General features: G+C 33.6%; 4 protein-coding genes across 5 annotated transcripts; 1 reads left to right on the forward strand and 3 right to left on the reverse strand.

Annotated features, from left to right (window-relative positions):
- On the reverse strand, positions 1-21,942 carry LOC123715448 (TWiK family of potassium channels protein 9). Of its 2 annotated transcripts, XM_045670456.1 has the most exons (8): positions 21,832-21,942; positions 19,384-19,576; positions 13,665-13,838; positions 12,366-12,489; positions 11,433-11,591; positions 9,748-9,948; positions 8,890-9,107; positions 1-263 (listed from the first exon to the last, which is right to left on the reverse strand). In XM_045670456.1, exons 2-8 carry the CDS (start codon positions 19,528-19,530, stop codon positions 99-101), a joined length of 1,188 nt encoding a protein of 395 aa, XP_045526412.1. In that variant the 5' UTR covers positions 19,531-19,576; positions 21,832-21,942; the 3' UTR covers positions 1-98. The 2 variants fall into 2 exon arrangements, with proteins under 2 accessions (XP_045526412.1, XP_045526413.1); XM_045670457.1 differs by lacking the exon at positions 9,748-9,948.
- Positions 14,586-15,716, reverse strand: LOC123715452 (cAMP-dependent protein kinase catalytic subunit gamma-like). Its single transcript, XM_045670460.1, has one exon. The coding sequence runs from the start codon at positions 15,663-15,665 to the stop codon at positions 14,604-14,606; it is 1,062 nt and encodes a 353-aa protein (XP_045526416.1). The 5' UTR covers positions 15,666-15,716; the 3' UTR covers positions 14,586-14,603.
- Positions 15,724-17,093, reverse strand: LOC123715451 (cAMP-dependent protein kinase catalytic subunit 1-like). The gene has a single exon (XM_045670459.1). It carries the CDS (start codon positions 17,025-17,027, stop codon positions 15,963-15,965), a length of 1,065 nt encoding a protein of 354 aa, XP_045526415.1. The 5' UTR covers positions 17,028-17,093; the 3' UTR covers positions 15,724-15,962.
- LOC123715450 (cAMP-dependent protein kinase catalytic subunit alpha-like) lies at positions 17,374-18,708 on the forward strand. Its single transcript, XM_045670458.1, has one exon. It carries the CDS (start codon positions 17,476-17,478, stop codon positions 18,556-18,558), a length of 1,083 nt encoding a protein of 360 aa, XP_045526414.1. The 5' UTR covers positions 17,374-17,475; the 3' UTR covers positions 18,559-18,708.
- Positions 21,943-23,483: the final 1,541 nt, after the last annotated feature.

The raw sequence follows: 23,483 nt of genomic DNA on the forward strand, positions 1-23,483 counted from the left end.
CTTAACCTATGTGCAAATGCTTCATGGTACGCAAATTCTAAACTTTGGTTTAATAGCAAATTTTAAAGAGCTTAAAGCTTCGAAACAGGAAATGAAAACTATACGGAAGACTCATATATAACTATTTGAACTATTGGCGGTTTCTGCTGTGTTGGTGATGGGCTATTAATATTGCGTATGACAGCCTCCAGCGCAGCCTCCCATTCCAACTGTCGCTTGTCAGCGAGGGAATTTCGACCCCCACCTATACGTGGCATTGTTACCTGTAAAAAATATTTTATTATTTAAGCAGCAGTGCCGTAGTGGAATAAACGTGCCAATCATGCAAATCATCATGACTAGTTTCCATCCTGGATGTGCACCAATTTTCTACACACGCAATTAACAGATGCTCGTAATGTAAAGGCAAACATTGTACCGGGCAACCATAAGATCGTTTTAGACATAAAAAAATACGGAATGAGACAAAGGTTACCTAATTGACTATTAACTTGATAATATGCTATTTTAGTCGAAAAAATAAAGGAACCTTCATTATACATAATATGTTGAAAGGAATGGATGTTAAAAGGAAAGTTCACTATCCGCCACGCTAGGATACCCTGTGTCGTGGGTAGTTTAACTAATTTCAAAATTTAATGTTTTTTTTTTCTCAAAAAAAAACATTAAATTTCGACTTACATTTTAAAGGTTGTAAACATATAATAGGCAACGATACGTTGAGATACAATATTCATTTTGGTTATACATAATATACTTCTATGAGCACTATCGTTTAAACGAGGCCCAGCCTGTATCTTAAACGCTTGTTCCTTCCAGTGTCAATAAGAAATTGGTTAAGTTGTTTGTTATTAGATGTTAATTAATTATGTAAATAATTATAAGATTTTAATAATACTACATTATATTTTCTTAATGTGTAAAAGCTATGTTCACAAAAGACAATACTAATAACATAGTTTTTTCTTAATATTTAAATACAATTTAACGACAAAAGTTAAATGTTAATCATTTGTACATAACATGTTATATGGGGTCATACAACCGTGTTTTTATGTATGCTTTTGTTTCAAGTTTGTTACAGCAAACAATGTATTATTTTAACATAATAGTGTTATCAATCGGACAAACAATGAAAATGCAATAATTGTCAGAATAAAACATCTCGGCTAGACTACGAGGTAATAAAATATATTACAAAGCGTCCAATGTTACGTGAGAGAAAAAGGGTCACGTAGAGCGAATCGATATCAATAATAGAGTGTAGTAAACATGGATAGCTATTTTGTATATTAATTTTATTGGTTAAAAGGTTTATTTTAAGTTATTTACTGGTTTTTAAACATAATAATCATCATTCTATCAAGCTAATCATATTGATTTTAGTAGAAAATAAAAGGCTTGTTTTTAATTATTTTATTAAAGTTACGCCCTTACATATCTATTTTAAGTTTTTAAAACGTTATATACATTATTATTATTATAAAACAACGTCAGACTTGTTCGAACTCATAACTTGAGAACGGTTAGAGCGATCTTCAAGTTTTCTATTTGTTGCATTTGATTCCGTGACGTCAATAACATTGGAAAATTTTCGAAAAGAAAACCACTGTTGTTCGTCATTGGTAACTGTCATGTTACGTATCACGAAGTTCGCCGGGTCAGCTAGCAATTATATATATTCTGTTACTCAGATATGAGGATATAATGGAAAAATTTAAAAACGGTTTTTGACTTAATGTGTTATAAGCATACGAAGAGATAAACCTTTGCTCTTTATATTATTAGTATAACAACTGCTGATTACATTTGGGTGCTGAAATACGTAAATTTTAGGGTCTAGTTGCGGTTCTGCTTGATGTGAACCTTTTTTTTAAATATATGGCAATAGTTTTGACTTTATGCCAGTTTCAAGTAAAAGATCCTGATGAACCTTCACCATAAGTGAAAATATTACTGGCCACAGAAAAAATTGTTTGGTTTTAAGTTTCATGTTGAAAATTGCAAATGGACTAAAGCTACTCTGTGGTTTTGTATTAGCTTGAAAATTCATAGTAATTTCTTTTCTACATTCTACAGATTTACCCATAATAACTAAATCATTTATTTTTTTATTTTTAACTGTCCTATTTCGTCTCTTACTGTCAAATTATTTTAATGCAATGATGAAAAGATACAATAAGTACTTTAGGTATAATAAAATTTGTTTTGATGTTTACTCAACGAAAAACAAAACGATTTCGTTTTCGCAACAACTTCCTTATTTTTAATGTTGATAACATTGATGACAATATAGTCAAGAATTATATTTCAGATAATTTTATGCGTTAATTTAACTTAACAGATAATCCCTTGATATTAATTTTGGAGGCAAAGAGAATAATTATTCATAATTAACCACAGTCACGTGAATATTAACTTTAAGTTAAATTTAAAACCCTTTTGGGAGCAGCGACAAATAAGTTATAAAATTGTTGTATCTAAATTTGCACTGTTATTATATTAATTCTTTCCCCGCGAACTTCCTTTCGCCTTAATATGATTTTAGGTTAACCTTTTAGTAGCAACATACCAACATATTGAACATTTACTATGCCATACATACAGACTGTTCACTATTCTGGAATAAACCTAAGTCCTAATTAAAATTATTTACCTTTCTCTTCATAAAAACCTTTCTCGAATTATTCGAAAACAGCTGTTTCGAGTTTTGTGCTAACCAAAATATTAGGTGATTTATTACAAAATGTTATACACCAAAATGTATTTGGGACCTACATGAAACGATTCAAATTAATAAATAAAACCGTTTGAGAATTTCAATTAAGGTTCTTTTTCAAATTCAGTCAAAAAAAGATTACCTCAAACCAAAATTGATGATAAAGTAATAGTCTACAGATACATCGTCGGTCCCAAAGTCCTGTCATAAATGGAAATAATGATAAAAACAAAAGTACTGATCAGTTTTTAATGAGTGATATATCAATTTAAAGTACATTAATTAGGAAATAGAAATGGCATAATTATTTGAAATGACCTCTCTTATTTTTAATACAGGCCCTTAAGCGCCGCGACCAGTCGTCTATCGCAATACGCACACTATTCACGTCGATTTCAGTGCCTGCTTTTTTTAAAGATGACTTCAGACCTCTCTAAGACCTGCCACATTTAAATTTTATAGTCCAAAGGATACAAGTACGGACTGGAGGAAGGCCAATCCTCATGTCTAATAAAGTCGGTGTTTTGACGCTCAAACCAGGCTTGAGTGGTATTGGCTTTGTGTGCAGACTCCTGCTGGAACATGAAGTGATAGCGGACTAGGCAGGCTTTTGAGAAGCCGATCCAAAACCGTCTCTTGGTATACTTTTGCACTGGTTTTGCCCCCTTTTCGCAAAAATGAACCCCTGTTGGCCCGTAATAGGACACTCCCAACCAGACCATTACTGATGATGGATGATGTCCATGTTGCACCCTCGGAACTTTATTTCCAGCTGCTTCGGAACTCCTAGCGTACACTCTTATCATTCTGTTTATTTTACTTCTCTTCAATGTCGGTTTTTCGCGTACCGCTTTAACAATACCCCGGGTATTGTTAAGGCGGTATCTCTTAAGCCTTATTGCTTTTAGACGAGCATTTAGTAAGTGCTCACTCTTTTTTTTGTATGCTCGTAGACCAAGATCTTCATTTAAAACCTTTTTTACTGTTTTCCTACTTACACCCATCTGCAAAGCTATCAACTTCTGTTTTCGGACAGGATTTCCTGCTACACGCGCCATGATAGCTTTGATTACTGCTGGTGTTCTTGCGGAGCGTGGCCGGCCAGTTCTTTTGTTGTAAATATAATATATTTATACAACACTGAAGACCTCATTGTACCTATCAATAGTACGGTACACAAAGCTAAGCGTTATTTTAAAATTTTTGAACAACTTGAAATTGGTACTCGGTGATTGCCTACAGCGGTGCAACGCAATTTACACTTTTCTTTCAATGTACACTACATCGTGAAAAATTACGGAAAGTAATTGTTTTTTGTTTTAAAACAAAAGTAAAACATTCAAAAATAGAATGCGGTTAATGTGCCAGAGACAGAACTTAGGGACGAACTACGTATATTATAGATATATCCAAATTCGGAAGTCGTTTGCGAAATCTATTACCCATTACGCGATGCGCGATGTTATACAAACTCATATAAACTTATAAGACATATCATGTGTAGGCCGCATTGCGGCTGAATTGTGATATTTAACGATTTCATAGAAAACCTTTTATTTATTGTATATACCAACGTTAAAGATATTTAAGAACAAACCTTATAATGAGCGTCTAAAAGCACTCTTACCGATGTAGGAAGTAGGCTAATAGCAGGTAATCTCATTGCAAAACCTATAAAATCCTTACTGGCCACTATAATGTTCCAGGAATTGAGAAGCTGTTTATATTAAGCAAGAACATACAGTTGAGTTGTGTTTGACTTAGGCTTCCAGAAAGCGTAATTAGTTCACCCTGTTTTAACTGTTTAAAAACAGGTTGGTTAATTTTTAAATCCGCGTTACACACATCATCCTAGTGTTACACATATAATAAGAGGAATAGGTGTAAGATATATAACTGTTTGTTATAAAATACAGTAAACGGGAGTGAAAACAAATAATACGAGATATAATTGTTAAATTGATTAAAAGTGTGTGTAACACACATGTACCGTCCAAAATTGTATTCTATACTACTACAATTTTATGTTTTCCTGGTACAACGAAGAAAGGGGGTTTGGAGTATTTAATGTTATTTTTCAATATTTATTAAATAACGTTCAAGACAACATATATAATATTATAACTACCGTATATGAACTTTTCTAAAATTCATGACAATTACGGTAAACATAAATGTATCAATCCACGAAACTGTACTATTGTCAATAATAATGAAGACTTTTAAGTTTAACGATCAATTCTGAAAATTTACAAGATGCAGACGACATTGACGTGATATCGTAGAACATATGACAAAGACCTGGAGACTGGCTATATTCGAGAAAGATATTTCAAGAATATTTGGACATGTCAAGGATGGATAAAAATTTAAACTTTTACTTTACAAGTTTAGCGAGAGCAGTGTTGGCATAGTGGCTTCAGCGTGTGACTCTCATCGTAGTAGTAGTTAGTAGTAGTAGTAGTAGTTAGCTAGTAGGTTGGTTCGACCCCCAACTGTGCACCAATGGACTTTCAAAGAAAAATGCACTGCTCAACGCATTTCGATAGCGCAACTATTACTGCTCGTAAAAACATCTTCTTAAATACGCATAAAGAAAAACGATAAAATTAATTATAACGCTACACTTTTATCTGAAAGTTCATAACGATTTGGGGTTTTTAAATGTACAGTGCGGTTTTGCGGTTTTATCGTTTGCGGGAAGAAATTGACCTGATATTTTGGTTGCTAGGCAACCGTAGTTAAACAATGCATGTCACAGGCCTATTAAAATAAAGGTTGGTTATAAAATCACATTAAAGCCGAGTTAAATCTTCTAGAAGCTTAATCTAAGTTGTGTGATTTATACTAATTTCGCTTCGGTAAATTCAATTAAAACCGCTCCGCTATTAATCCTTAAATAACTGTGATTTAAGTAATTTATACAAACTTCGTTACGCTTCGCTACGCTGAATATATTTGACGCGTTTATTTACAAGGTCATGAATAATATGGACAATACATACACCTATTTAAGTTTAATAAATAATAAGTTTATTAATAATTATGAAAATATCTGAACAAAGAAAATCATGAAAAAACGTTACACTTCTTAGATTAGAGTATTAGGGTAGGGGAAAGGTTCTCGAACTTCACCCACTCCGGTTCCACTTCCGTCCTGCCCTTTATAGACCACCCCATGACGGACCAAGCTGAGGTCAGAATCTTGCAGGAGATGCTCTTGTTTGTCGTGGGAAAATGCCCATTTCCGGCAATGTACGCTCGGCAAAACAGAACGAGCAGAGCTGTCCAGTGCCTTTAGGGTAACAGCAGGATTCCATTAAAGAGGCCGCATGTTTTCACGAACACGCGGACAATATTTTTAGAGGAAACATAGATATGTTTATAACGTAAGGTCCATGGGACATGGGTCCTATTTACGCATGTCCTCAAATGTCGAAGGACAAGCCGTAAATGAATAACATTTGTTTGCTGATACTTATTAAGCATTATATTACTATATTATTGACTTATAATCATTATGTTACATAAGGCACTTACTTTAAGTAAATAAATGCATGTATTTAATTAAAAATCATTTGCTCATAACAATTATTTGTTTTATTTTTATAACGAACCAAATACAAGCGAATTCATTTCGTTTTCTATCACTATCAGCACACAGTAGCATCAAATGTAAAAAAAAATAGTTTAACAGCCTTTATTGGATGCTAGGAAGAAACTCATGACTTTCTGTAGAGAACAAACTTATACATAAAGTCATTCTAAAGCCTATTTGGACATATGGCCTCTAACTGGGGCAGCGCCAATGATACCTACATAAAAATTCTCGAGCGACAACAGAACAAGATCCTAAGAGCAATTGCAAAGGTACATAAACAACAATAAACGATAAAAGTTCACGAACACCTTAAAATGAGAACTATCAAGGAGGAAAGGAGACTGGAAGCTAAACAAAGAGCGGTTCAGTTGTGACCCCAACGAACTTGCTCGCCAACTCAGACAGTATGTGAGTTGACAACGTCACCATATTCTAGAGCTAGAAGATCAGCTGTAGCTCGAGGCAGAAGATGAGTAGATGCTACCAATGGGAAGTCATTAAACATGACAGTACAGAACAGATCATAGCCTTAGGGCAGGTTGAAAATAGCCGCAGAAAAAAATCCATTAGCACACTAGTAATTAATAAACACAACTAGTAACTTGCATGTGTCCCTGTTCGCTTGTTTGTATATGTTACTTTACATTTTACTCGTATAACCGTGATTTTAAATTATTTAATATTAAACAAAACCTTTGTCCGTATCGTGTAAAAATTGTAATTAAACGATAATATATTATTTTAATTTCAGAAATAATAATTCTATAATAATATGTTGCCTATATAACTAGCTTCTGGCAGAATGACCAGCGCTGTGGAACAATCTGCTCCTCAGCAAAATGCTGAGCCAGGGCCAAATACAACTACAGCACACACGCATTACACAATTAAAACCTACCTTTTTCTTTAAAAAAATTGTTATCTCTCATTCCTTTTTATCTTTGATTATTGTTATTTTATGTGTTTGTGATTTGTTAGTAATAAATGTTATGTCTATATATGAATAAAAGAGTAATCATTCCAGTCATGATGGGAAATTAATACTATGTTTCAAGCCTCTCATTTAGAATCAAATTAAACATATGTGAAACCTGATAGGTTTATACTTTACGGTCTTATACTATAATCATTCACGTTCAAACTGAAGGTCACAACACTGACGCACTTTTTTACGATGCCGGATCGGAAACATATAAAAATATCCATCTGTGTACGTTGGACAAATGTTTGGGAAAATCTATCAGTGATAATTACAGTCTCAAAATAAGCCTATAAACATTCCATGTGTTGAAAGAGCGAATTTATAGGATAATAAAACTAAAACGGTGTTGCGACATCCAAAAATCGATTGCTTCAACTATTTAAATTTGTTCTAAATATAAAAGAAATCAAGATACCAGCAAATTTGTTGTTTTGACGTGGTGGGATATCTATAATATGTATATTTATTTTTAGTCATAACCTGTTTGTTTTATTTTTGAAGTGAAACTTCTTTATCGGCGTTGGAAAAAAATACCGTCACATTATTCGGTTACGCGTCACATTTTTCCGTTACGCGCCATGTTGTTCGTGTCCCTACCACGGTTGATTCGAAGAGATTCGAAGTCATTAATAACAATAATATATAATAACGATAACAATGATAGTAATAATTCTATTACAATTAATGGAATTCTGTAATAATCTTAGTAGTAATAAGGTAAAATGAAATAATTGAAGTATTTGTATTCTATGATAATAAAAACCTTTTGTTAAACTTAATCTTATATAATTTTTTCTTTAACCAATTTCTGTAAAGTTGCATATAGTAAATAGATTTTTCTAAATATAAGGTCATAAAGAAGTTTCACTTCTTACGTGTATACACTAGCACACGGACACATTTTTATATACGTTTTCTAATTTCACTGTCACTAAAATTGACCCTAAAAGTTTTTCCCCAAACACTTTGCCAAAAGCTTATTGCACCGTAGTAGTATATAGAGAGCGATATTAATATACATCATATCGTAATAACAGGAATATAATGTTCAAAGAGCTTTATATTGCAAGAGATCAATCGATGATCTGTCCGCCAGACTTATCTTGATTAATCAGACGCTTCTTTGAACTCCACATTTGGTAGCTCTGGTGTTGTGAATAAAACATGAGTTGCTGAGAACTTGTGATTTTATATCTCGTACATATTGTACATATTGCATCGATCAAAAACTAATTATAAGTATCTAGAAACTTCACGTTTAGTATTCAATGGTGTATCTAAAGAAATGGTTACATCAGAAAAATGCCTAGTCAACGATTACGATTGAACATTCTAGGCTAAAACTTCTAAAAAATAAACTCTTAATCAAACCTCGTATCTAATGGACATTTTGCGTGTTAAAATAGATATCAAATAATGTGATAGAAATGTCACAACATTTTATATTACTGAACAGATAAAAGGAATAAGTTATAAGGAAAATATCTTCTAAACAATAACATGCAAAACAGTAACACTTAGACAACTTCTCGTATTTAATGAATTTTGGCGTCACGTTGCGAGAGTAAATTAGTTTTTGCTACTCACAACTGTTAGGACTTTCCGTAGGTCGTGTAGCGCAGACACGTCGACTCCACGACCGGCGTCGCCAAGTCTTCGCAATGTGTCTGCCAAAGGACCTGAGAGAGCCCGTAATTGCTGCCAGGAACGAGCGTATTGTCTACGGACCAGCTCGATAATAGTAGACGTTAGTGCCAGACCGATTAATATATATAACGTGCATAGCAACATGTATTTTGGCCTTTCTGAAAAAGAATCCCTATTTTCATATTCCTAAGAATCATAAAGGCGTTGGTGACATCGTCTTTCCTTAGGTATAAAGTAACATGTATATCTTGATCTTATAATAGGATTTGAAGGAGGTTCATTGCAGCGATTCGGCGCGCGACTCGATAACTTTTTTTTATAAAGAGATAGAAATATCGTGGAGAAACGAAAACATATTCTGCGGATCAGTTCATCACCACGTTACCTGATATCGATCAAACAAAACTTCAATTTCTCGTTAGAACTTTGCGCACTTTTTGGGCAAGATTCAACGTCGAAGCTTATGATTACCATACGCTGTTAGATAATAAATTTTTCTACTTAATATTTAATTAATTATTAAACTTCAATTAATATTAAATTTGTTCCTGTTGGAGTAGAGACCGTAGGAGGAGGAGACCGAGAGGCCGTAGGGTTTCAAGTGCGTTAATTAAAGATTTAAGATAGCGCCTGGTAGATAGTTCCGGTGACCCCAGAGCTGGTGCTTTCGTTCAACGAATAAGTATCGCAATACAGCGAGGAAATGTTGCCAGCGTTAAAGGTACACTGCCACAGCGATCAAACTTTTTAAATTTGTCTGTTTTTCTATTCTATCTACAATTATCATTAATATCTTACTTGGAACAAGATCGCCAAAACCAATAGTTGTCATAGTAATAAAGCAGAAATAAAATCCGTCGTAAAACGTCCAATCGTCTTCCCACATCTTGAATAAACCAGCACCAGCGGATAGATAAACAAATAGGAATCCTACGGCCCAGAAGGCGTACAGCGATTTTTGGCTTGCTGGGTTAGCTTCAGATACGCGGCTACACCATTCTGGAACAGAAAATGCTAATTAAAACTGTTACAGACATTTCATTACATGACAGAGGTAAAGACATTCTTTTTTTCGATTTATTTTTTAAAGATGTTTGCTTTATAATTGTAGTAAATCTACATCGTTGCGCATAATTTTATTTTATCCCTGTTCAAAAGAACCCACCTCCAGATGGCGTAACTCTTCAAAGAACGTCTGGAATCACTTTTAACACCTCAAAATTCAGTGTGAGCAGTAATAAATCGAAGATAGAACTGAATCAACAAAGAGAAGACTCGGACTTAGGATCGCCTCCAAAAAGTGGAATTCTTTTGATCACATACGACTGCCTACCTCCTTCTGCTCTAATGTCTTTTTAAAAACCTCCTATAAATGTCAGTCAAAACAAGTCTTAAGCATATCCTATACAGCTCAATCGCGACTTGTTATTCATTTATTGAAGTGAAACTTCTTTATCGGCGTTGGATTATTAATAGCTTGCTCAAGTTAATAAAGTTTCACTTGAAAGAAAATATTTTTACACTACATTCAAAACAAATTAATATATATAACCAAGAAATTATTAACAATTGAGGAAATTATGCGGCACATGTCAGAGTGAATCTACTAGACTGAAATTGGGACGTGTATCTCGCACGTATATACATAATGTTTCTCATGTAAATAAAATACAATTTTGTTATGAGAAAATAAAGTTCTTTAAACATTAATTTGTGTCATTCATAGCACTTTGCCCGCACGATGTTTTCAACTAAATGTAACCTTTTACATTGATTAATCAGTTAAAGGCACTCTTCAAAATTTATAAATGTGTAAACACCAAAACCAGTCAGACGTAAACAGTTTTAATATTATGTTTTTGTACCTAAGTTTACGCCATCGGCGCTACGGATATTACGATAATCGAAATTATTTTTTTATTTAGGGTTGCCATATTTATTATTAAGTCAATAATTAAAATTGGTTTTACAGGTTAATCACCAATGGCGCTACAACCTTTTTTAATCTGGGCTTCATCTCTATATGTTTCATTATCATCATTTGTTTTTATTTAACTACTGTAAAAAGTTCTAAAATTTTTTTTGAAAGGTTATATACTTTTTACACTTAACACATGAAATTTTTTTATTTTTTTTCCTTAGTAAGGTTGCCAGGAAGAGATTGCTTGATAGCGACAAGGCCGCCGGTTGCATCCCTTATATTTTTTATGTATTATCTTATTTGTTTTTGTATAAATGTAACGAAGTGTAAATAAATTAACAAATAAATCATTTGTCAATTTAGTAGGCAAGTAGTTTCCTCAAGATGTTTTTCTTCACCGTTTGAACGAATGTTAAATGCGCAAAAAATCCATTAGTGCACAGCCGGGGATCGAACCTACGACCTCTGATGAGATTCGAACTCTGAAGCCAGTAGGCCAACTCACTGGTTGTACAGATAATCTTTAAACTTATTTCGTATATCTCAAATTTCCGGCACTTACTTGGCATCTCTGGCAAATGTTTTGCTATAACGGACACGCATGTTGCAAACACTCTGCCCAAATCAGCAATAACGGTGAGCGTTAAGGGAATACCAACTAGTGCATAAATAATGCAGAACAACCTCCCCCAGAATGTTTCTGGTACAACGTTGCCATAACCTAAAATAATTTGCACAATTTAACCTCTAAATAAGTAACTGTATATATCTTTGTTTACTTTGCATACTACTACAACGTATGTAAATAATATGTTATTTAGATATGTAAAGTGACAGGTATTAAATTCGTCCTTTTATAATGATTTTGTTTTGCGTTGGTACTCTGTAACTTTCAAACTGATGGTCATCTGGTCAATATATTCTTGAAACCTTGTTGTATTTACAAAAAAATATAAACGATTTTAACACAAATGGTGATTTTCACGTGTATAATACGCGAAATAGAACTAATTTAAGCTTACGACCAACCAGGCTCCAGAAGGTAAACCACTCCTTATAAGGAAATTGTATTCGTTTTGACAAAAATCTCCCAAGCGAAATTATAGTGTTATCACTGAATAAATTCAAAACTCTTCTTGACTCAAAACTTGGCGATTAAAAACAGTGGCGGAGCGTTTCTTGCCAGTTCTTCTTGCCCGCTCTACGCCCTTGTCTTGTGAACTGGTAGTAATGTAAATTTAGAATTATTTTAACATCTTTTCTGTGACGATCATAATTGTACTTGTTTACCTATATGAATAAAGTAATTTTGAGTTCGGTGTCGAAGTTTCTATACATGATGTATTTCTTTCAAGCAGTAGATCTTGGAATCGTGCAGTACAATAAACATCACTAGTTGGGGTAACAGAATACCGTGGCTGATAGATTTATAGTTCGATCCTTACAGCTTAAATATAGAGATTAATGACATAGTATGCTTACATGTATTACACACCTATTGTGGTGAGCACAGTGGAGGCAAAGAAAACAGCTTGAAGTATACTCCATTTCTCCTCTAATGGTGGGAAATTATTTTCAATTTCCAACGACAGGCCACTACCGGAAGCTTCCTCTAAAACCTGTTATCATTATTTCATATTAAATGAAACTTCGTAAAGGTATTTATTTACTGTAAATGATTTACTTATTAATCCCATAGCTAACAAAAATTATTTATAATTTATTTACCGAAAAAAATTACAAAAGGACACAAAACAATAAAAACTATTCAATACATTTTACGAAGTGATACCTAATTGGGCTGTGTTGTGTGGTGGTGTAAAAGTGAGGGTAAGTACGTGAAGGTGTGTATATGGGGTATGCTCATGATGCAGTGGATTTTGCGCTATGAATATTGTTAATACTCCTTTCCAACATATTCCGCGATAGCTTAAGCAAGTCAAAGCCCAAATATTAGGCCAAATTTATGATTATTTGATGTAAATAAATAGCAATATAGTAACTAACGTACTGTTAGTCCTGCCGAGGTATTTACCCCTAATGGTAGATATTATTTAACAATTCTACATAGCAACTAAATTCATTGCGAGCACCGGTACTAGAGAATTTGACCCAGACGTGAAATATCTTAAGAACTATGTATATCTAATTGCAAATCTTAGTTGGAAGTTACAAGGTAATGGTGACTTGCTAATGATTATTACGCGCAAACCAGTGAAATAATAATAAAAATTGTAATTAAGTAAAGGCAACTTTCGAGCTTTCCGGCTGTGTTGTGTCATCTATCACTTAAAAACAGATAAGCCTCCAGCTCGATTGCCGCCTGCGATTGCTATAGTAAACTAAAGTCGTAAGTAAACGGTACTAGTAAGTGTTTTGATTTAAAAGAGGCTTTGGAGATCGAATATTATACATAAATGTATTTCTTATCGCAATTCATGAATCCGTTATAATTCACGAAGGTCGATAATACTGTCATTATTTTATTTATAAGATTTGGCATTTCTTGCACTTACCCATCATATTATTTTTTATAGTTTTTTCTATCCATCATTGCCTGGAAGAGTTTACTTGTTAGCGATAAGGCCACCCGTTGCAGGGTATAATTTTTATGTATTATGTTATTTCTTTCTTTAATGTAACGAAGTGTTTTCTGTTTTGGTGTGCTTTAGTTAATAAATAAAGATAATAAAATAAGCTGAACGTAATCCTTATTTACTGTAATCGAATATGGGCTATTTTTTAGGGTTAACAAACCTGAACGGGAAAAAGGGAAATACAAATTTGCACTTACTTTTTCGTAGATAGATAGCTGGTCGCTGAGCAACTTCTCCATGCTTACAACTTCAGTGCCATTAAAATTGTAATCTGACACCGCACGTATCAAATTCCACCGTTGCGTGAGCAAACGGTCTCTTAGATACTCTTGTTTCGCCATCTCAGCTGGATATTCTAACGCCCGAAATACCTAGTGAGTAAAAATATATGGAATTGCTTTATCCTTGAAGGTATACGTAATAAGATCTGCGATAACATCAATATTAGAATGTATTGGAGGGATTTTATTAAAAGTATTTGATAAAAATACTTATTTATTCGTCTGTATTGTATCAGAGGCTACCTTTTCGGTCTGGGCCTCAGATTACTGTATCTATTTCATGATTAATTGTCAAGCTAATATGCCAGAAGCTGTTTACCCTTCTGAGCCTGACACACTCCGTCGACTTTTTGAGTCTAAGGCAAGCCGGTTCCTCATGATAAATTTCCTTTTCCGTTCAATGTTAAACGCGCACATATACAGACAGAAAGTCCATTAGTGCACAGCCGAGGATCGAGCCTACGAACTCAGGGATGAGAGTCGCATGCTGAAGCTACATTACTTATATCGTATATATATAAAGAAAGTTAGCCTAGTAGACCAATTAGGTATATAACTCTGAATCAGGGGCTTGTCAGGCGTAACCTACTATAAAACTTTAAAGGCCGGCAACGCATTTGCGAGCATTAAGAGAGGCCATGAATATCGCTTAGGTCAGCCTACTGCCCGATTGTCCCTTGTTATAGAAAAGATAATTAAACATCGACTTTGCTGGATAATTATTATGATTAAATATGTCTTGATTACATTGTGATATTCCATGACACACACAAATATTTAAATCTAATAATAAGTAATACAAGATCATAAATCAATGTGTATATTATATATGTATAATGTAAAATACAATCAAACTTAAAAATTTGAAAATTCTCTCGCAAATAAGCACTCTGGCGACTTCTTAAGCTTAACGTCTCTCAAACCTGATTCACTAACGTTTTTCTTCACTGGAATAAATGGTGGGAACATTTTCTGATGAAGCACTGTATGCCAATCGATATCCATAAACCAGGCATGCTTTTTTATATCGTATACACCAGCTTTCAAAGACCCGTAACGCTTCATCGGATCTACATCCAGAAGACTCTTGACTAATGACTTACAAGTAGGTGTCATACATTCGGGTGACTTGAACGAACCACCCAAGATTTTCTCGTACATTTTCATCGTATCTGAGCTATAAAATGGCGGATATCCAGCGATCATTTCATATATAAGTATGCCTAAAGACCACCAATCGACGGAGAACGTATAACCTTTCGATAAAATTATTTCGGGAGCAATATATTCAGGCGTACCACAAATTGTCCACGTTCTACTACGTATTATTTTGCAGAAACCAAAATCACCAAGCGTTATATAACCCGATTCGTTTAGAAATATGTTCTCAGGTTTAATATCCCTGTGTACTATACTACAGTGATGTAAATACTCTAGCGCGAGTACCATTTGTGCAGCATAAAACTGCGATAAGGGTTCTGATAAATTACCCAACTTCTTTAATATACTAAACATCTCCCCGCCAGCTAGATGGGGCGTTATGAGAAAGACGTACACGTTGTCCTTGAAACTATTCTCTAAATTAAGAACGAACGGAAACGAGACACTTTCTAATATCTTCTTTTCCTGTAAAAGCTGCTTTACGTTCTTCTTCTTAATAACGTTTGCTTTCTCTAAAACCTTCATTGCGTAATACTCAAATGTGGATTTATCACGAACTAATAAAACGGTACCAAATGCACCAACACCTAATGTTGTAACTGGATCAAAATCATCCACAGTCTTAGGCTCTCGTACTGGTGGATTTGCGTAACGCTGCAGAAAATCTTGTTTTAATAGGTCTAAATATCTTTTGTGGCTATACTGATGTTCATGACTATATGGAACGACTTTATCTTCTTGGTGAGCAAATATCATCGCTTTACGCTGATAGGATTTAAACGACGCAACATATTCATATAAATAAAATACTGTGTATGTAGTATTGTGTTTACTCTTTCCTATAAATTACAAATATGCAAATGAAGTGACATAAATCTTTCAGATTATGTGTGACATATCCCGTGACAGATTTAAAATTGATGCTACCGAATTGTGTCATTATGTTCCATTGTATACAGAATGTTATATTTATAAATCCATAATTTTTATTCAATTCCGTATTCAAAGACAAGTGATACTACAAATAAATAGTTTTACTTAACGCAAATTTTATTAGAAGTCTTCAAACTCTTTTTCATATAAACACTTGGAGCTTCTTTTTAATTTTGTATGTTCCATTTCAGGAAAGTTGCTCGTGTCGCCCGGCGAAGGACATATCGGAACGAACGGCGCCGGTAATCTTTGGTGAAGTATCGACTGCCAGCAGATATCGAAAAACCATGGATGGTTTTTAATGTCAAATACCCCATTCTTAAGGCCACCTAATCTTTTCGTGGGATCGACTTGCAATAAACCTTTTATTAAGTTTTTACAGTCTGGCGCTAAACAGTCTGGGCATTTATATTGGCCTTCTAAAATTTTTTCATATAACTTACTCGGTTCTGAGGCAAAAAATGGTGGATGACCAGAACCCATCTCAAAAACTAATACACCGAGAGCCCACCAGTCAACACCGTAAGAATATCCTTTGGACAATATGACTTCTGGAGCCAAATACTCTGGAGTACCACATAAAGTCCAAGTTTTCTTTTTTAATACTTTGCAGAATCCGTAGTCACATAACTTAATATAACCATTAGTGTCTACTAGAATATTTTCAGGCTTAATATCCCTGTGTACAATACCACAATGATGCATATATTCCAAGGCTAGGGTCACTTGGCTGGCATAGAACTTTGCCAGAACTTCAGAAAACCCACCATATTTTTGGATATATGTAAAAAGTTCTCCTCCAGCAATATAGGGAAGTATAAAATAAAGGTAGACATTATCTTTGAACGCAGCATCCAATGATATAACGAACGGAAAATGAACGCTATCTAATATTTTCTTTTCCAGTACTAAATGTTTTACGTGCCTCCTTTCAACGACAACTTTCTTATCTACTACTTTCATAGCGTGGTATGTAAACGTTCCTTTATCTCGAACTAAGAACACTTCACCATAAGCACCGTTTCCAATAGCTTTAACGTTATCGAAATCATCACAGTTTTTATCGTGAGCGGGTGGGTCTACGTATCTCTTTGTAAATTCTTCACACAACATATCTAAGTATCTTAGGTGGTCCTTGTGGTTTTGTTCTGTATATCCTGGACAGTATGTATTGCGTCCTTGCATACTCTAAATATTTTTACTATACCTACATAATTAATAACAATATTTACGAAAAGTTAAAAGCATCAAAATATAAATACATAATATAAATCATCGTGTCACTGTAAATAGACATTGGCAATTTGGTGATGACACAGATGATACAAATTTGAACAGAGAAATGAAGTTATCTATTTCTTTATATACAATGTTGATTTTACTTAAAATATATAATAATTTACATAAATATGAACAACTCTCGAACATATATTAAATATTCAATTTATGTGTGTCAGTTACAAATATGAGTCGCCTTAAATTAAAAAAAAAATACTTTTTAGATTGAAAGGTGTTTGAAGTTGCACTATTATATCCTGTTTTTGTCATAAATAAAAGACAAAGTCTATCCAAATTCATCTCACTAACTTGATAATAATTTTTCAAGCTGATTTCAATAGAGGAAATAGAAGAAATGGCAGATGATGCCAAAAGACATATTTATTCGCCGCATCCTGAAGGATACTCGCCGGCTCGCCAAGAACAGTACAAGATATATCTTCGAAAACTACAACATAATTTTATAGACTCGTGGAACGAAAAAGTTGAATGCAACGCGAGTTTAGGTGATTTTGAAAAAATTAAAGTTTTAGGCACCGGTGCTTTCGGCGTTGTATATCTCTCGAAATACACCAGAACGGGTAAATATTACGCAATGAAGATTATGGAAAAGGAAAAAATTGTCAAGATGAAACAAATTGAACATAGCTACTATGAAAAGAAGATTCTGTGCGCGCTCAATTTTCCATTTGTAGTATATATGAAATATTTTTTCAAAGACAATGTATATCTATACTATGTACTTCCATTCGTTGCTGGAGGCGAGATGTTCTCCCACTTACGCAAATTGGGCAAGTTTGACGAGACAACTTCGAAATTTTACGGCGCTCAGGTGGTGTTGGCTTTAGAGTATTTGCACTCTTGTGAACTAGTTTATCGCGATTTGAAACCAGAAAATATCCTTATCGAACGAACGGGGTATATTAAAATAACTGACTTCGGATTTTGCAAGCTCGTACGGGGCAGAACATGGACTCTTTGCGGGACGCCGGAGTACCTCGCACCAGAGGTAATTCTAAGTAAAGGTTATGGTATGTCTGTTGACTGGTGGTCCCTCGGTATTTTGCTGTTTGAAATGAGCGCTGGATATCCACCATTCTATGCGTCGGATCCTATGAGGATTTATGAGAAGATTGTAGCTGGTAAATACCGGTGTCCTAGCCATTTTACGACCGATCTAAAAGATATTCTTACTCATATACTGCAGGTGGATATAACGAAGCGCTATGGGAACCTCAAGGATGGGGCTCTAGATTTTAAGAATCATAAGTGGTTTAAAGATGTTGATTGGGATAGTTTGCTAAACAACCGGCTTCAAGCACCGTTTGTCCCCAAAATAAGGTCACCGGGGGACACATCATACTTTGAAAATTACGATGACGAGAAAGTTAAGGAAAGCCCTGTGTGCTTATATGAAGAGGAGTTTGCCGACTTTTAACGACTAACGTTTTATCGACTTTAAAGATTTTATTTACTTAAAGAAGAAGTTTAGTTTAAGCAAGCACTTATAACAAAAATAAGGTTACTTTAGGCTAACGTTAAAGTGCATTTAAAGCCGTACTGTTGTCAAGTTTACAATAAATAAATATTACAACAAAACATTTATCAACATTTCGCCACAGAGCACTGTTTTTATGAGCTAAGTTATCGATCCTATTTTGCTAGACATTCATAGTTATCATCCCATATGTTAATGCGTGTAAAGAAATATCAGTAATAATCGTTTGTTTGGCGATAAAAAAATTGTGTTTTGTTCTTGCAAATTGTGCTTTGTTCTTGCATTGGTGAATATCTTTTGCTGACACTTTTTCTTCGACATAAAACTACTGAACAATACTACAATGTAAACATATGAAAATTATTTCTAAGAAATTGTTGAAGCCAATTGGCAATACATCAATTATTTAAAAGACAATGACGTTATACATTAGCTGACATCATATTTGTAATATACAATTCCTATAACTCAATTTATGAGAAAAGGATATACATTAAACATGTAACTAAAGCATTTACTAGAATTATGTATAAGCCTATCCATCCGTGTTTATATTTTTTATAGCTTAAAAGCCAATTCAGAGTCTGAAACTTCATATAAGATTAAAGGTAGACTTAACATATATCTTTACTTAATCGGATACAAATAATATACATCGTCATGAAACCGCCATAAACACAAAAAGTCGACCTTTAAAGTCGAGAAACCTCAGGTGAAAGGTTGTAACGCAACTAGCTTTTTTTTAGTAATAGGTAGATAACTCACCAACCCACCACCAGCAGTATAAAGCATGAGGGCAACAAACAGACCGACGTGTGGTATAGCAGCTCGTGGTATATATCTTTCCCAGCGCGACGCAGGCGGTGCTGTCCCCATCAAAGTCTCTGTCTCCCAACTAACCTTCTTACACATTGTCAGAGTTCAAAATCCTTCATTTCCTAATGAATCACACCCATATCTGAAACAATTTTTTTGGGTAAATTAATATTATATTAACGTGTATGCACTTATGTGACATTAGAATTGCGTTATTTCAGTACGAAGTTTAGATTTAGATATTCACGGATAATAACTTTATATTTGTCCACAAATTTCTAGGAAACTAAAATTTGATAATTTAAGATAGGGGGCAATCGAGCTTATGAAGCAGCCATGAAAGGAGTCGCAGCATATGGATACACAAGTTATGTTGCCAGTCTGAAAGAGGAGAATGCCCTTTTTTAAACTGTAGAGGTCGCATCTCGCAGCAAAGACCACTGGAGACTGATTCCACAGCACGCGGTTTTGCATAAGGAAATGTTTAACCGGACTGTGGAAGACTTTCAGCCATCGAGGTGGTTTGTCCGAATCCTGGAATTATTTTGGCTCGTGCGGTAATGAAACAAGGCAGCGTGGACCAGGCTAAACAGTAAACGCGTGTGGCCCTGTAGAGGGTTTAAAAGCTGTATTCCAAATCTTTATTTGAGGATGGTCATATAAAATTATGTAAATAATTATAAGTTTATAATAATAAGGCATAGCTTTAATCCGTTTAAAAAGTATTTCTCAACGACATGTGTCGGACATAGACGGCTGATCACCATCAAAAGTACAAACAGAAAGCTGGCTTGTCGCGCTAATGGATTATTAATAAATCATAATTTAAAACAGATTACATAAGTTATTAAAAAAAACGCCTACAAAGGGTACAAGAAGTGCGTAAATAATGAACATAAAACAACATATAACACTAACTATAACTAAAATAAAGTAAAAGTAACATAGTTGCCCTCCTTTTAATTTAATTATTTTTACTTTTTATATTATGTAAAACGAAGTGTTAATAAATAAAAATGTAAAAGGAAATTACAATTAATTTATAAGTAGCTAGGCAGAATAATCATCAAAAAGATTTTTAAATAAATGTATTCTTACTATTCAATAAGAATTTATCTTTAGAGTAAGTAATTGTATATTTGAGGGTCAACAAATAACCTATATTCGTTTGAGCTTAGAAATTCTTTGTTTAGATATAAAAGTAGGTTATATTTTAATATAACCGCAATGCCGTAAGCATTATTAAGAAATTTGTTTTAGGATGTCTTTTTAATCAATAAGACAGTTCACCTAAATGAAACTAACGTCTCTCTCTGGTAATGTAAACGGGAATAGACATCTGTCGAAGTAGACATGGGGAAAATATGAAGTGTCAAAATTAATCTGGAATTGTATAGGAAAAACACCTTTTGTATGGCTATCAAGGTCAATAATAATTTAACATGAACATTATAAGATCTTACTAGAGTTTCGACATCGACTTTATGTAACGTAATAATTTATATTAACCATGTGAGATTTTATCACTACAAATAATATAAGAATTGACTATAATGATAAGACTCATAATGTAACTTCTATGTATATTTATTTTAAGAAAACTTTAACGAAAAGCCAGAATATACAAACTTTCATCCATAACATTTTTGTACAATATTCTTGCAAATAAATTATTATTATTAATATTTACGTAGACACTCTTCCGTATAGATAATCTTTAATATTAAAGAAAAATTCATGTAAACGTTATATTTTCAATCTATCCATATAAAAAGTAACAAATTAAAATCAAGGCTACAAACTTTTAGGTTTAGGCCTCATGTTTCGTGATCATTGGTTTGCTTCTGAAGTGTTCAAGCCGTATGTGCCTGATACACGCTCTCTACCGGGATATAAGACATGTGGGTTTCCTCACGTCGTGTTTCTTCAACGTGGGAGTGCATACATACGAAGTTTTTTGGTGCACAGCGCATTCGAACCTTGCGACCACAGGGATTAGAGACCTAAAGAGAAAGCTGAACGCACTAGGCCTACGCATCACTTTGAGTATAGCCAATAAATTTATTATAAAATCGTTCCAAAAGTATTTTTAGCGCCTATAGAAAACTATTATTTCAATAAATTATTGGTATAGAGGGTTTTATTGGAAGCCTATTTATCATCGTAAACGCTTATCCATGTACGCGTAACAACATCAATAGCCAACATCAGAATGTTTTTATAATAAATATATATTATTAAATACACTTTTATAAAATCACTATGTATATATGTGTGTTTCTAAATAAAATTTTGGGAATATTTATCAAATACTCAAAAAAATGGTAAACCGTATACAAAACATAAAATCAGGAATTGGTAAAAAAACGTATTTTGTACGAAGCTTTAATCTCTTACCGTAGCAGGTAAATCACTTCACTATAAACACAATTCTAAAAACTCGTATCACGAACCAACAAATCGGTCACCGAATAAATGGGAACATCCAATCTCGCCAGTGGAAAGCGCTGTACTGAAAGCGTTTCAGGCAACGAAAAGCTTTGCATAAGCCTTTTACTAAACTGAACCAAATCCAACAATATATTTCACTGGGTTAATGGGGTTCTCATATTTAAAAAAATAGTTTCGTTAAAATTATGTTAGTAACTAACTGAACATTAACTTAAGGTCCAACTCAGCGTTCCATTGCGTCAGCAATACTGGTTTTCAGTTAGAGTATCACAGTCACAACTATAAACCCATATAAAAATAATACACATAGATATTTCTATCGACAAAAGGAACATTAAAACATTAAATTTAACGTCTGTTATATCCGTGATATGCAAAGTAGCTATCGACTATACACATTCATAATATTATAAAGAAATATTTGTTCTTTTATGTATGAAATAAATAAACATCAAAACACCTAGACTCACAAGGCTATGTATTATTAGGTTTAGTATTTCGGAAATATAAAAAATGACTATCTCTCTATATCTCTAACTAGGTCGGGACTGGCTCTCTCTTGCTTGGGATCTCTCAAAAACTTATTTACGAATCTAACTTTTGTCAATAAGACTTAAATATCATTTAGGGAACGCTTTTTTCAAAACCTAGCAACGTTTAAACATGGTCCAAAATTATAAATAAAAGTCACATAAAATAAAGTATATTACTAATTTGATACCGGACCAGAAATAATAAAAGACAAGTTATGAATTAATTTAAACATAAAACGAAAAAATCCAATGTGTTTTCGTTAAAATATCAGAAATATTTAGTAAACATAAATCTCACAGGTACTAAAATTATTAACTCCAAACCATCTGCGTGTTTGTGCAAAGATGCCTTTTTTGCGTCTTTATTAGATTAACATATTGATTTATTAAGCTTTATAATATTGACTAGATTAAATTATATATAAAGCCACAAATGTAGGACTTTGAGTAAATAGTTTTTTGAATCTGTCATTGAAGCTTTTTCATGAGTTCTGTGCCAGACAGTTGTCGTCGAAGTTTGGGTTAGTCTCGTCGGTTTCGTCATGATTTTGTGACAACGTCCGAGTATTGATTGCCTTACAGGAACAAAACTATTGTTGCATAACTGGAGTTCAATGGCAAATATTTTTTTTCTTTTATTGAGATATTTTTACTTCGTATACAAATATAGAAATTTATCATTTAAACTAAGGTATAAGAATATTGTTTTAGCTTAACTTTAACAGCCTGATTTTTATTAAGAATTATAATTGTCTAATCGTTTAATATTTATATAAATAAATTCGATTATTCATCAAATGTATATAATCAGTATTACAACAAACCTTCTAGGTCATGTGGAGCAAGGAGTTATGATTGCAAAACAAAGTACTTGGCAATTAAAAAGAGTGATGAAGAGTTTCTTGCCAACAAAGAAAAAAAACTCTTTTTGTCCATTAGGCCTTTGATTGGAGAATTGGCAGTAAATACGTATTTAGTCGTTTTGTGTGACACTGAAGAGAGAAGTAAGCTACTTGTACATAATTAGCTACATTTGATTTTGGTATATGACGAGTTGAATGTATA

This window comes from Pieris brassicae, chromosome 10 (genome assembly GCF_905147105.1).
Source record: "Pieris brassicae chromosome 10, ilPieBrab1.1, whole genome shotgun sequence".
Taxonomy (NCBI): domain Eukaryota; kingdom Metazoa; phylum Arthropoda; class Insecta; order Lepidoptera; family Pieridae; genus Pieris; species Pieris brassicae.

What these genes read in the sequence shown, in the direction of transcription:
- LOC123715452 (XM_045670460.1), bottom strand. Translation starts at nt 15,665, where the DNA reads ATGATATTTGCTCACCAAGAAGATAAAGTCGTTCCATATAGTCATGAA.
- LOC123715451 (XM_045670459.1), bottom strand. Translation starts at nt 17,027, where the DNA reads ATGCAAGGACGCAATACATACTGTCCAGGATATACAGAACAAAACCAC.
- LOC123715450 (XM_045670458.1), top strand. Translation starts at nt 17,476, where the DNA reads ATGGCAGATGATGCCAAAAGACATATTTATTCGCCGCATCCTGAAGGA.
- LOC123715448 (XM_045670456.1), bottom strand. Translation starts at nt 19,530, where the DNA reads ATGTGTAAGAAGGTTAGTTGGGAGACAGAGACTTTGATGGGGACAGCA. An exon ending in CACTGTGCTCACCACAATAG is followed by an intron (nt 11,592 to 12,365) that starts GTGTGTAATACA and finishes AAATTATTTTAG; the next exon opens with GTTATGGCAACGTTGTACCA. An exon ending in TACGGAAAGTCCTAACAGTT is followed by an intron (nt 264 to 8,889) that starts GTGAGTAGCAAA and finishes TATTTTTTACAG; the next exon opens with GTAACAATGCCACGTATAGG.